The sequence below is a fragment of the Gorilla gorilla genome, chromosome X (assembly GCF_029281585.2).
Source record: "Gorilla gorilla gorilla isolate KB3781 chromosome X, NHGRI_mGorGor1-v2.1_pri, whole genome shotgun sequence".
Classification (NCBI taxonomy): Eukaryota; Metazoa; Chordata; class Mammalia; order Primates; family Hominidae; genus Gorilla; species Gorilla gorilla.
In genome coordinates, this window is record NC_073247.2 from 121,127,599 (window position 1) to 121,140,747 (window position 13,149).

The window sequence follows — 13,149 nt, forward strand, 5'->3', positions numbered from 1 at the left end:
CCCTGAGTCCCAGTTAAATACTCATCTAGCAAGGACAATCCAATTATGTTGCCTAACTTAGGAAAAGAGACAGTGACAGTTTTGGAAAGATTTTGAAAAATGAGCAATAAGAAAACAAAGAAACTTCTTAGCCTTCAGTTATCCAAACAACACAATTAACCAGACTCTTCTCCCTCTTTCTTCCTTATGCATTCCAGCCAATTGAGGTCACAATAGACTGGGATTCAGATGTATGTTCGCTGGAAGGTTTTTTTTTTTTCCTGGCACTAATCTTATAGTATCTGAGTTATAAATTATGTTCATTAAATACTTTCTAGAGATTAAAACGAAATGAAAAAGAAAACATACTGCCTCCTACTTTTTTTCTGTGAAAATAGAGAGCTTCTCATCTTAATCCAAGTTGGGCCTGCTACTTTGGAATGACTAAACTTGGAGGTGGCTCTCTACTCTTCCATAAGGTTCACATCTATTGCAGTTTACATTCATACGGCCTTGCTAGTGATAGCTGGGTATTGAGCAAAACTTTTAAAAATTACTTCCCAGGGTCCTGCTCACACTGGAATTAGGTCATCCTCAGAGGTGTAGTCAATCACTAATTTCTTGCCCAGGCAGAACAATTTCTTGAACTGAAGTGAGCTTTCCCATTGCCTCACCAAGAGAAGATTCAAATCCTGGAGCCCTTTGCCCCTGGGCGAGAGAAAGAGAAAACAGTAACCATACCTTATATATCCTAGGCCTTTCACAGGATTTCAATATGAATGATTCCAAGCCCCACACCACTACTATATTCCATAAACAGCTTGCAAATTGCTCAACTTTCCTGGATTGTTAAACAAATAAACATTATTACATGTGTCAGGTTTGCAAAATTAGACATTGCCATTTACAAGGGTTTTACAAATTTAACAAAAAAGAGGGCATGTTAATATACAGGTGGTCTTCAACTTACTAATGAGGTATGTTCTACACATTTATAAATCGATGATTTGGAACTTGGAGTGGCTTCCTCCATAGTAACAGTGCTATATGTGTAGTGGTCAGGTTTCTAGCCAGTCCACAAAGGCTGATTTAACCCACATGGAGCAGAGTTATATTAAAGCTCTGGTGGGAGTCCTGGGTCCTGATAGCAGAAGGAAAATGTGCTTTCTCTCCATTCGTTGAGTCCAATAAAGACTCGAAAGGTTTAAAAGAGGTGGAATCTAAGCTAACTTTTCCACCTTCATACTTATTTTCACCCTTCTTCTATTTCCCAGGGATCCACTGCTTTTGTGTTATCCCAAGCCTGCCAGTGTGACCCTCTATTCTTCAAAACTGCCAACTTCCCCATTTCTCCTTGTCCTAATCAAAATGAAACTGCCAAGTCCTCCTGAACAGTTAGCTCAGTTCACCTTCATTATGATATGGGTGATTAATTGCTTCTCACCCTCAAAAAAGCACATCTATGATTAAAAGAGGGGGCTTATCAGCCCAAAATTAACCTCAGTAGGTGAAATTTTATGGAAAGTAACCAGATGATACAAAAACCAGGTTTGAGAAGTAGTGGATATTTGGGGACACAAGATAAGAGTTATCAGGTGACGTGTAGGGCCCTGCTTGAGAGGCAGCCCCTGTAATCACTTCACCAAAGCTGTGCCCCCTTTCATAGCAGTTTTTCTTCCTCCCTGGCCAACCCCACAGGGCTCTCTTGAAGGTTTCAAGTTTTTCCTCAACATCTCTTATGATGGTGGCAGCAAGTCAGTGGCATTCATAGGTATCATAGGTCTTTTGTAAGTTGGGTCTATCCCAGTAAGTGTCAGCCTGTAAATTCACAGAAAGTTGGAAACATTCTGGAATAGGTGGTGTTAGCAAGTAACAGCAACAGAGGAGTGCTTGGATTTAGGACAAGCCTTCTGAAATTTGTCAGGGATGTACTTCTTGGGGATTTTTGTGATTTGTATAAGCCACCAAGGCCATGTGGTCAGTTAACATGCTGATTGAAGTACATGTGTTAATGAGGCCAGGACCAGGGATGGAATCCTCTCTTGACCCAATGGCTTCAATCTGTTCCATATATCTACAGTACACATAAGCTGGCCCTCTGTCAAGGGGTTCCAGATGAGTGAATTTACAAATGACCTAAGCAACATTCATCTGCATGTCAGGAAAGCACTACCAATCACACAGCCAATGATGGTAAGTGAGTTGCAGTATTTTCTGCTGCAAACTCCAACACATTCTTAGGAATGGATGGGTTCTTGTACAGTGCCTCCAATGCCACACTACCCTTCCAAAGGGATAAATCCTTCAAGAGCTTCCAAACACTTTCCTGCAGAGAGAGAGAGAGAGAAAGAGGCTAGAGAGTATGTGTCTGGATCTGTGTGTGTGTCTGTCTGTGTCAGAGGTTGTTCCTGTGTTTCCCTAATCACAGGAAAGAATGTTTCTGGAAATTGGAAGACTGTAGAACAAATCCTGACCCCAGGTGTCAGTGAGTCAGAGGGTGATTCAGGAGGCTGCAGAAGAGCCACACACTCAATACAGAAGCCTTTGTGATGCATAAATGTTTACGACTAGTTCAGGGTACCTGTTATTGTTGTAGAAATGAAGATGCATTGGGGTTTCCTTAGGACAGAAACAGTCACAAAGAATCAACAAAGTCATCAGAGGCCAGTGGGAGAATATGAAAGTATGTGGATGCCTTTAGTAGTGGCTGCTAGAATTGTGATTATTCTGGGACATGTTAGAGAACAAGGGAGCAGGAGTATGTGGAGATGCCTTAATGTTTACCTTAGAATCTTGTGATTTCCAAGGATATGTGGAGGGAGCAAAGTGTTTTAGGGCCGAAGAGAGAATAAGAAAGCAAGATTTAAAAAAAAAAAAAAGCAAACATGATAAAGAAGAGAAGAGATACTGAGAAGAGCCCAAGAACACAATGGATTCCTCAGAGATAAATACCGATAAATATGTGGAGAGAATTCTTGATAATTAGATGGTTGTTGCTGCTTCAGAATTGTACCATCCTAGTAGGGGAGGAAGGATGGGAGAAATTGTCCTGAATACAAGCCAGGCAGTCAAAGAGTAGCCAGTCTTATTTTGGTTGGCAAAATTGATCCCTTGAAAGGGATCAGGCAGTGCCTCCGGAGGAAATGACATAAACATCCCCTCCAAGGTGGTCTTGCCAACAGATCCCAGGAATAGCAGGTAGTCCTACTGCTATTGCCTAGACAGATGTAAGTCTCTAAAGATCTGATGTGGCTCACCATGTGGCCCAGGTGCTCAACAATAAAAGAGACAGGTGTACCTGCCTGATAATTGGATAGCAAGGCCAGTTTTGTTAGCATTCAAATATGTTGTCAGGGCAAGAGGTAAGGGTCTCTCTCGGGCCAGGGCAGACAATTTCCCACAGGTGCAGCTCACCCTGCAGCAGGCCTCCCCACAACAAGGTTTTCACCCATTTTATTAGAGCTTGGAAATTCTCCAGCTCCATCACACTATGCCAACAGAGTGTAGGCTGACACTGGCACGCATGCCAAAGGAAGCCCCAGATTTGAAAATTTGGCAAGCTGCTGTGCTCTGTTTTCCTCCTGGCCATTACCTTATGGCTTGTTTCTCACCAACTGCCTTTCTGCTTTTCTTCTTTGGAAGGCTGCAATCTCCACTGGTTGCAGGCCATGGCCCACTTGCCTGCAGGGCAGGGGAGACATCAAATAGGTAGTGAAGAAAGTGTGGCAGAGTATGGCATAGGAAGACTCCAATTAAATGTGAACTCAACTTACCCATCTTTGTCCACTGGTGGGGGCACAGGAAGGGGCTTCATGAAGCCTTTTTTCCCAATCAGCCAGAAGGTTTCCTCTGTGCCTTTGCCCTTATTATAGAAAACATAAAAAATCTTAAGCCTGCTATAATCAATTTTCCAAAAGAATATAAGCATTCACGTTGGCTCAGAAATTGCCTCACCACTCCCTGGAGTCTTCCTCCCTACGGGGCTGAGCCAGAGCAGCCAGATGAAAAGTGAACACTATATCAAGCTGTCATCCAGATGTTTTGTCTACCGCCACCATACAGCTTCATCATTGGGAATGTGTGGATGTTTGGCTTGACAGCAACCAAATGTCTGGATGCTCAGTTGAAGATTTTGCTTATCATTTGTGCCCTGATCTTTTGGCATTAGGTAAGCCATTGTCTTCTGTATCTAGAGTACATATATTCAGATTCTACCTACCCGCTTACCCTCTCATTCAATGGCTCTCACCAAACCCAAAAAGAGAGTAGAAATGGAAAACAGGCTGTTAAATTTTAAGCCTAAATTATCCTGGCTATTTTGAGAGGTCTACATTTGTGCAGTGTTCTTTTCTTCCAGCCAAGGGACTCTTACAGGTAGGGTAAGACCCCAGGTTGGCCTCCATCTATACGTCAGTTACTTGGTTGTCAAGAACCATAGGTCTCAGAAGAGAAAAGGAGTGTAAACTCAAGCTAGTCACCCCAGGGCCTGAGTGATGACCTCAGAGGAGTCAAATTTTCTGCCTCTGTTCTGCCTTTCTCTCTTTCCAGTAAACTTTCCTCTCAATGTGCTTCTCTCTCCTCCTTTCAATTCTCTTTCATCTGTTCTCTCATTTCCTCTAATCCATAAGAAAAAAAGTGTTTTTACCAAGACTGAGAAAAGTGATGGGATGTGTTTCCAACTCATTAATCTGGAATATGGTCTCACTCTCAGCAGCTCTCATTTGGAGCAGTTCTGAATTGTTTAACTTAGAAATTCCAATTAGATTTACCCCTTTAAATATCAAGTCCACTGTTCCCTATTTTATATCACATATATTTATCCCTTAACAATAATGACAAAAACCATAATAATCAGCACATTTAATTGGAGAATCTCAAAGCATTTTGCAAATATTTGATTCAAGGCTTGAACAAGCCTTCTATGAGGCAAGTAGAAAGAGCATACCACTATAGTCCAACCTCCATTAACTGGCATCAGACTCTCCCTAAGCCTCAAATAGTTCAAATAATTGGACTATTTGAGCCCACTCTGTTTTCAGAAGAGGTAAGCAACTTGAAAATATATTCCATCACTCATTCTTTCATTTATTCCACTCCTCCTGTACTAGGGCTGGGAATACAGAGATGGCTCCGTCCTTAAGGAACTCACAGTACAGTTAAACACAACCATTAGGCCATGTTATAGGTTCTAAACACATTAAGCCCAACTCCTCTGATTCCAAAGCTTTTTCTTTTTACACAGTACCTAGTGTAGTGTCTTATACAGACAGTTGCCCAGTAAATAATCAGACTGTTTCATTAATTGAAACTCTCAGCCCTTGTGCACTTGGAATACTCAAGACACCACTGGATCTTATTTTGGAAAAACATGCTATTAAAGTTCAAACTCAAGGGCCCCCCACCCTCAGCCATATTTGACTGTTTGTCTTGAGATCTAGAGGCTAACAGAACAGCATGCCAATCCCCAAGGGAGCTTTGTAGAGGGATTGTCCAAAGATTTGGGTGGGTCTTAGGACACACTGGGATGCCAAAACTAATGGTTGCAAAAGAGGATAGAAGTGTTGTGGACTCAGGCAAGCTTCCAAATCAGAGTATGCAGGGGAGCTCCAGGGGCTCTCTGAGGTTTTGGAGTCCATCCAAAAGAATTCTTAGAATCCCAGTTCTCTGTTTACCTACCTGACTTCCACAATTTTGCTAAAGGGAGAAAAAGAGAGAAAACAAGTATGGCAGCAACTAAAGCCTGAACCAAACTCTTTGACCCAATATCAATCCCCAAGCAGTCCTAGAGATCCCCCAAATAAGAGCATCTTACTTTGGCATGATGCTTATGAGACATTTTGGTATCTCCTATCTTATTTAATCCTCACAAAAATCTGGAATGTAGGTTAATTATTAATCTCATTCTGCGAATGGGGACACTGAGATTCCTGGAGATTAAATGACTTGTCAATAAATAGGCACAGCTGGGACTTGAAACCAGCTCTACTAGACACCAAATTTTAAATGCTCTTCCTTCCATACCACAAAGCTTCTCCAACACACTGGAGTCAAAAGGCAGATCTAGAGGCCAAAAAGCAACTATTGGGAAATTTGAAGCTTGTGAGATTAATGAGCTTCCTGATAACTACAAGTCAGATGAGGCCTCTATGTGGACAAATGAAAGCACAGAGAGAGGGTGAAATTACTTGTCTGATGTCAGACATTAAGTCGGTGATGGGGCAAGAATTTGAGGCTAAAACTTTCTGACCTTCATGGATCTGTCAATACAATCTCACTATTTCTTAATTCAATTGCTGGTGTGTGTGCATGTGTGTGCTCATACACATGCTCATACACACACTGCTTGTGTGTGTATGCTGGGGTTGGGGTATGAGTGGGAAAGACTGGGGAAAATAAAACAAATACTAATACTTAGGAACCTGAGAACCAAATACTGTTTAACCCCAGAATTCAAAGACAAGTTCAGAAAGTGCCCACTTCTAGAATGTAAATTAGTACAGCCATTATGGAAAACAGCATGAAGATTCCTCCAAAAAGTTAAAGTAGAATCACCATATGATCTAGCAATTCCACTTCTGGGTATTTACTCAAAATATTGGAATCAGTTTGTCAAAAAGATATCTGCACTCCCATGTTCATTGCAGCACTAGGCACATTAGCCAAGTTATGGAATTAACCTGTTTATCAACAGATGAATGGATAAAAAAAATTTAGTGTATACATACAATGGAATACTATTCATCCTTTAAAAAGAAAGAAATTCTATCACTTGTGACAACATGAATGGAATTGAAGAATATTTGCTAAGTGACATAAGCCAGGCACAGAAAGGCAAATACTGCATGTTTTCACTTATATTTGGAATCTAAAACAATTGAACTAATAGAAGCAGAGAGTAGAATGGTGGTTACAGAAGCCAAAGGTGGGTGAAATGAACAGATGATGGTGTAAGAACACAAAATCTGTTCAGTTAGACAGGAAGAATATGTGTGATTTTTCCAGCTCTATTGCATATCATGGTGAATATAGTTAATAATGCTGTACATTTCAAAATCACTAAGCGAATGCATTTCAAATGTTCTCACCACAAAAAAAAATGTTAAGTATTTGAGGTGATGGCTATGTTAACTAGTTTGATTGAGTTATTCCACATTGTATTAATAAATCATAACATCACTTTGTACCCCATAAAGTACACAATTATTAATTGTCAGTTTACAATAAAAAATTACAAAATATTTTTAAAGTGTCCACCTCTGGCAACAACATAAACTGGCTGAAGAGCAGTCATTTGAGAAAGTCTCCCCAGAATGTAAATCTACCTAAAAGTTTCTGGTAAATACAGCTGATAAGCCTAGATATATACAAAAATCTCAGCAAGGAGCTCCACACTTGTCAGAAAAACAGTGACTGAAACAGGACTCATGTACAAGAAAAGGTAATACAGTGACTTATCACTAGCCCACCAGGAGAGAAATATTGAAAAAGTAGAACTGGCCAGTTAGGCATTGATAATTTGTTGCCAGTATAGTACAAGAGGGGCTTGAAGTGGGCAATGGGCAGTGGGCCCAAGAGGCTGAGCTTCTCATCTCTAAATGAGTCCTCCCCCAAGCTACTTCAGCTTCCTCACTTTGGTCTCTTTCTTTGTAACCTCAACCCAGCCAACTACTCAACTGCCCTATGTTCTCCTCTCTCACCCAATTAATCCATGTTTTTGGTTCCACTAAGGGAAATAACGTAAAGTGTCATCAACCTAGTGGAGGAGATGGCGTGGAGAGAAGAAGGTTCTTACTGGATATAAACCTTGAGCCCAAGAGAAAAGGCTTTAATGGAGGAATTTCAAACATCAGTCAGCTAGAAGGAAAAGACATTTCTAGCCATCAACTTTGAAATCACACCGGGCCCACCATCAAATGTGATATTTCTGCCCCATGTACTGGAGCAACTCTTGCTTCCAGTAGCACAGAGTGGATGAGGAGTGAAAATATTGAATCAGAATTTCTGAAGTGTGCTGGCGACATGGTCTTATTGGGGGTATATTGCATGTCCCTGGTGGACCAGAAACCCCATGATCCCCAGCCCCTATGATGCAAAGTACGACACCTGTTTCCGGTGGGGAGGTAGAGGGTACAGACACAGAAAGGATCTCTCCTCCTCTCCTGACCTTTCCTTGGGCCTTACTTCCTCTCCTCTTCCTTGTTCCCATTGCCCCTTCCTTTCCTCTGAGGCTTCCTCTTCTCTTCCCTCTTAATCTCTCCTCCTCATAAGGACCCTGCCACAACAATAATCCAGGCCCAATGTGGCATCAGAGAAAGGCTCTTCTTCCAACTTTCTGTGAAATGTTCCCAGATTCCCTGGGGTTGGGGAAACCATGAAGCTGCAAAGGGCCCTTTTGAAGTTAAGTCCTGATTTTGTACTTGAAACACCCAAAGATGTGAGTGCTCCTGAATTGAATTTGTGGGACAATAAAAACCATTGGGACAGGGATGCATTTTCGTTTTTCAGTTTCAAAAGTGGCAACTCTTCAGCTTTTAAATGAGGGGTCTCTGCCCAGCAATGCAGAGGAAAAGGTCTTCAGGAAACCAAGCTGCATTTCTACTCCTCTGTTGAAATATGACAGAATGTATAGAAGGATCACAAAAGCTTTGGACAGTTAGATTCGCTGCCCAAGTAATATCCCTGTCCCCAACATTTTACTGTCTGAGTTCTCTGCAAGAGGTGGGAAAGGAGCCTCTGTCCCCTTGTAAGTGACTCATCCAACCTCCTGGAAGATACTAATGACCTATTGGAAGGAAAAAACTAGGACTAGCCATAGGAGGAAGTTGTCAACTAGAATTAGACCTTCCAAACTTTAACGTCTGAAATCTAGCCACGTGTAACTTGCCACTGTTTAGAAAAGGAATGCCAAAGTCAGAAGCTAATTGTGCATCACTTAGTGCCCTGCTCTTGCTTTGCCCAAAAACAGTCACTGAGAAAATCATCTTTATGCAGCATGGTGTCATGGAAAGGTCACTAAAAAGGAAGTCAGGCTTCCTGAGTCTTGACCTGATTCTGCTATCAGTTGACTGTGTGACCCTGCTCAAACTACTTCACCTCTCTGGACCTTGGTCTTCATCTGAAAATGAGGGAGTTAGATTATTATATCACTGAGCTCTCTTACAACTGGGTCAACCGGTGGTCTTTGGGTCATTCAGAAATAGATAAATAGAACACAGTGGAAATGGCAAAAAAAGAAAACTAAAATTATTCTAATCCTATATCTCAGGTCAAGTGATAACTCTAACAGGGAAAAAGGGGCTACAAAATGTTTGCCTTTCATAGAAACTGACTTTGTTCCTCCTGGTTTCTTAGGGAAAGAAAAAGTCTCTCTGCAAATAGTGTGCCAATGGGTGCCTTTCACCCAGGAAGGGTGGCCACTGAGAAAGTGAATAGAAAATCCAAACTCACAATTACTATGGCTTATTGAACAATGTCTGGCACTGCCAAAGAGTGAAAAAATGTAGGTTAGAAAATGTAAATAATAGTGCAGCTCATTGGAAAGCCAAATTCTGTGCAGTTCTTTAAGAGAGAAAGATACAACTTACAGTCTGAAAAATGCAGAAAAAATCTCAATACTCCTCCCCACTGTAGCCATATTTTAAAGAGAAGAAAATTGAGGCAAAATGGAGCAATATTTTGGGAACCCCAAATGGGGCTGAAGATTCTGCCCAAGTTATAGCTCTGAGTCTCAGACTCCCAGGTAAACTCTTTCAGCAGACCATGACCTCTCCAGAAGCAGGTATATCCAAGTAGTTTGGCTCAAAAAACATAAAGACATTATACCTTGAGCTCTGTCCTTCCTCGAAGCTCCACTTCATAGCCCTCACTCAGATTCTGAAGAATTTTAACAGTGCTGAGACTGACATGAATGCGATAAGCTGCAAAAGAAGGAGAGACATGATTTGGGCTCCTTTCTCACTGGTAGAATTAATGAGAAAATGTCAATGTAATAAATGTCTTCACTTGTAAATGAACTAGACCATTAGCAACGTCCTGAGAGAGGTTTACTTAGGGTTTCACAAGAGGAGGAGCGGGAGTGATGGCCTTCTTCACCAGGCCCAAATAAGGCATTAGTTGTAGCACCTATCAGCCTCCTAGACACTATCTTAAATGAAAGGCCATGCAATAGAAAGGTGTTAATTTAACTCAAAGGTTGAGATGGAGAAACCAGCATCTACTGTGCTCTCAGCTGAAACGTGACGTCATTTGAAGAAAGTTTGACTTCAGCAGCTTCTTTCACAGGCTGCTACTATGGCTGAACTCTCATGCTTTACATATCTTAAGAGGCAAAAGGATGTCTTTTCCATATGCATTCTTACAACTCTCTCTCAACATTGCTATACTTAAAAATAAAACATCAATGAGAAATATCCCAAGAACTCTTTCAACAAATATTTTATGAAGACTGTACATTTATAGCTGACGTTTGGGTGGGGGCACCTAGCTGTGTTTACACATGAATGTACTATTTTCTAACCAACGATCTCAATCTGGGATAAGAGATTTACATAGGGAACTGCCACGTTAAAATTTTATTTAGAACCTAAGGGTAATTATTTGATTAAGAATAATCACTTGTTCACTCAGGTAAGATCCTTGACATTTCTAAAAACTGTCACCCTATGAAGTGAGACCTTGTTGAAGTTGAGTCTTAAATAAAAGTCCAAGGCTAGTTTTCACACATGCTTGAGAAAATCATTTAAAAAAAAAAAAAGCTGATTACAACCTGAGTAGGAAGGCATGGCGGGAGAGAACTGCAAGGAGTTTCTGCTGTGTATACTCACAGTGACTTTCTTTCTCTTGATAGCTCAGTACTGTTGTTTGTTTGTGTCTTCCTCATTAACTCATGATCACCCAAAGCCCTTACTCAAAAAAGGTTGTCCTATTCCTAAAATACACATGCCCAGCCAGTATTCCTAGCCAGTCCTATGTGTGCATCCCACAAGCATCTGGTCTTCAGGGAGCCTTTCAGTAGAGTAATCTTGATGGTAGGGAACACACAGCTTAAAAGAGAGATAGCTCATACCAACTACCATCCACTTGTATGGTAGGGAGAATCACTCCAGGACTGGGTCACGAGTCACTTCCATTCCAGAATCTCAGTGGTTTCAACTGAGCACAAAGGAGATATTGATGAAATAATTTTTTTATTAATAGATATGTGACATGTCCTGATTTCATATCCAATGTGAGGAGAGGTTACCTCTCTACAGATCTCCATTCAGTTGTGGAGCTTAATGTCATATTTGGGTCATAGTCATTAGCTTTTAGAAAAGCACATTAACCAGCTCCTTTAGCACAGAGAGCACACGCGTATACTTCTTTGTATGCTTCACAATAACTTCCTTGCACAGTCAGTGCTTAATAAACACCTGCTGTGGGTGATTCACTCCATTTTCTTCGTTCTAGCTGATCACTGGGCAAGGTGCTGTCTACATCTCAAAATTCAATTTCTGGTCTCAACTTTGTATTTCCAATGTGAAATGTGTGGAGTTTTCCCTGGTTCAGACCAGAATATGACTTCAGCCTTCTACAAGCTTACATCAGTCCAGAATACTGTGCCAAATCTGCATTGCAGTTCCATGATAAATTTCACTTCATCTTGGGTTGCACTTCAAGAGTAAAGTCATATGCAAAGTCATATTAATGCAGCAGTTCCTGGATGACTACTTCCATGGCCTCTGCCATATCTAAGGAGTTTGAAGACTTTCCCAGATGTCAGAAAATTTATTCTGACAACAGCTCCTAAGTTCCATACTGCCTCCTTAATCATGGCAGCACAGGCTAGATTGACTAAGACTGGACCCATTGTGTAAGCCTGTTTCTACACATGAGTGATGGGAAGTGGGGTCAGACAGGGCACCACCCACTGTGATACAGTCCACCATAACATCAGGGACTAGTTTGAGTACATTGCTGAAGCTTGGGAAGAACTTGTCTTGCCAGAGTTAAGCCCTTCTAAGGGCTTAAGTGGTTTCTTCCCTTTTTTGGTACAAAATCCATGAAAAATGAAAACTGCATATAGAATTTAATGTTATTCTCTATGCTTTTCCTATAGTAGCATAAAAAATGCTTTGCTCAACCATGATATAAGCAAAAGGCACATTGTGATTCTGTAGTGGCAGTAAATAACCAAGTAAGAGTTGAGCCAGCATCTTACAAACAACAGACAAATGGCATATGGTTTGTACAGTTTTCTTTCCAAAGAAGCAGAGAAGAAATGGTATCTTTGATAGTATGTCTGTTTAGATAGAAGCTAAGGGTTTTATATACAGGGAAGTTGCAATAAATTATTTCAGAATTCCAAGCTACTTGGATTGAGGGATTATTGCTAGCTAAATTCTAGAGGCTATTTGATGAAGCCAGAACTCCTGGGGTCCTAACTGGTTCAAAAAGGGGACTGCAACAGCAAACAGCAGCCAACTGGGAGGCAGCTGGCTTCAGTGCGTCTCCACAAACTAGTTGAAAAATGGAAAATATCAGTCCCTTATGTAGTTCTTTTCTCAACATGACTCCCACAAACCCACAAGCCCGGCCAATTTTTTTCTTTACCCAAAATACTATTTTAGTTGTTTTTATCAAATTGAGTGGCTGTTTTGGTGTCACTTAGCTACAGCTTCATTTCTAGAGCAAGAAACGTACATGTTCAGTCCAACATCACCCCCTACTGGTTTGCCATTAGAGACCAGGAAAATGTGTGATGAATCTTAATCTTCTCAAATTATCTTTTATTTTTCTTTAAAACATTGAAACATCAAGTACCCTGCTCTCTTTCACCTCTCTGAAGAAGAATCACCTTCTCAATAGCAGAATGGTGCCATCCTATCCATCTCTCTATTAGGTACTCACGTAAGCCTGTAGATTCCATCCGAGAAGCTGTGTTCACAGTGTCTCCAAACAAGCAGTATCTGGGCATGGTGAGGCCCACCACTCCAGCAACAACCGGCCCTATAGAGTAGCAGGGGGTTGGAATTACAGTCAACAGGTATGCACCCAATGCTAATAGAGGAATAGTGCAAAGAGGAAGGAATGTATCTTTGTAAAAGAATAAAAGTTGCCATCATATAGCTCTGTGAATCTGAAGAAAGACATAATGAGTAATGAACTCTTTGCCCTACAAGAAAGCAAATT

At 41.0% G+C, this 13,149-nt stretch overlaps 1 protein-coding gene across 1 annotated transcript in view; it reads right to left on the bottom strand.

The window, feature by feature from the left end:
• Window positions 1–252: 252 nt before the first annotated feature.
• GUCY2F (guanylate cyclase 2F, retinal) overlaps window positions 253–13,149 on the bottom strand; it is a 109,595-nt gene continuing 96,698 nt past the window's right edge. The window contains exons 16-20 of the mRNA XM_004064696.5: window positions 12,868–12,966; window positions 9,802–9,896; window positions 3,753–3,841; window positions 3,572–3,660; window positions 253–687 (exon numbers count right to left, since the gene is read on the bottom strand). Of these exons, the coding sequence (XP_004064744.3) occupies window positions 3,573–3,660; window positions 3,753–3,841; window positions 9,802–9,896; window positions 12,868–12,966 (371 nt within the window). The 3' untranslated portion in view covers window positions 253–687; window position 3,572. The remainder of the gene's footprint in view (window positions 688–3,571; window positions 3,661–3,752; window positions 3,842–9,801; window positions 9,897–12,867; window positions 12,967–13,149) is intronic.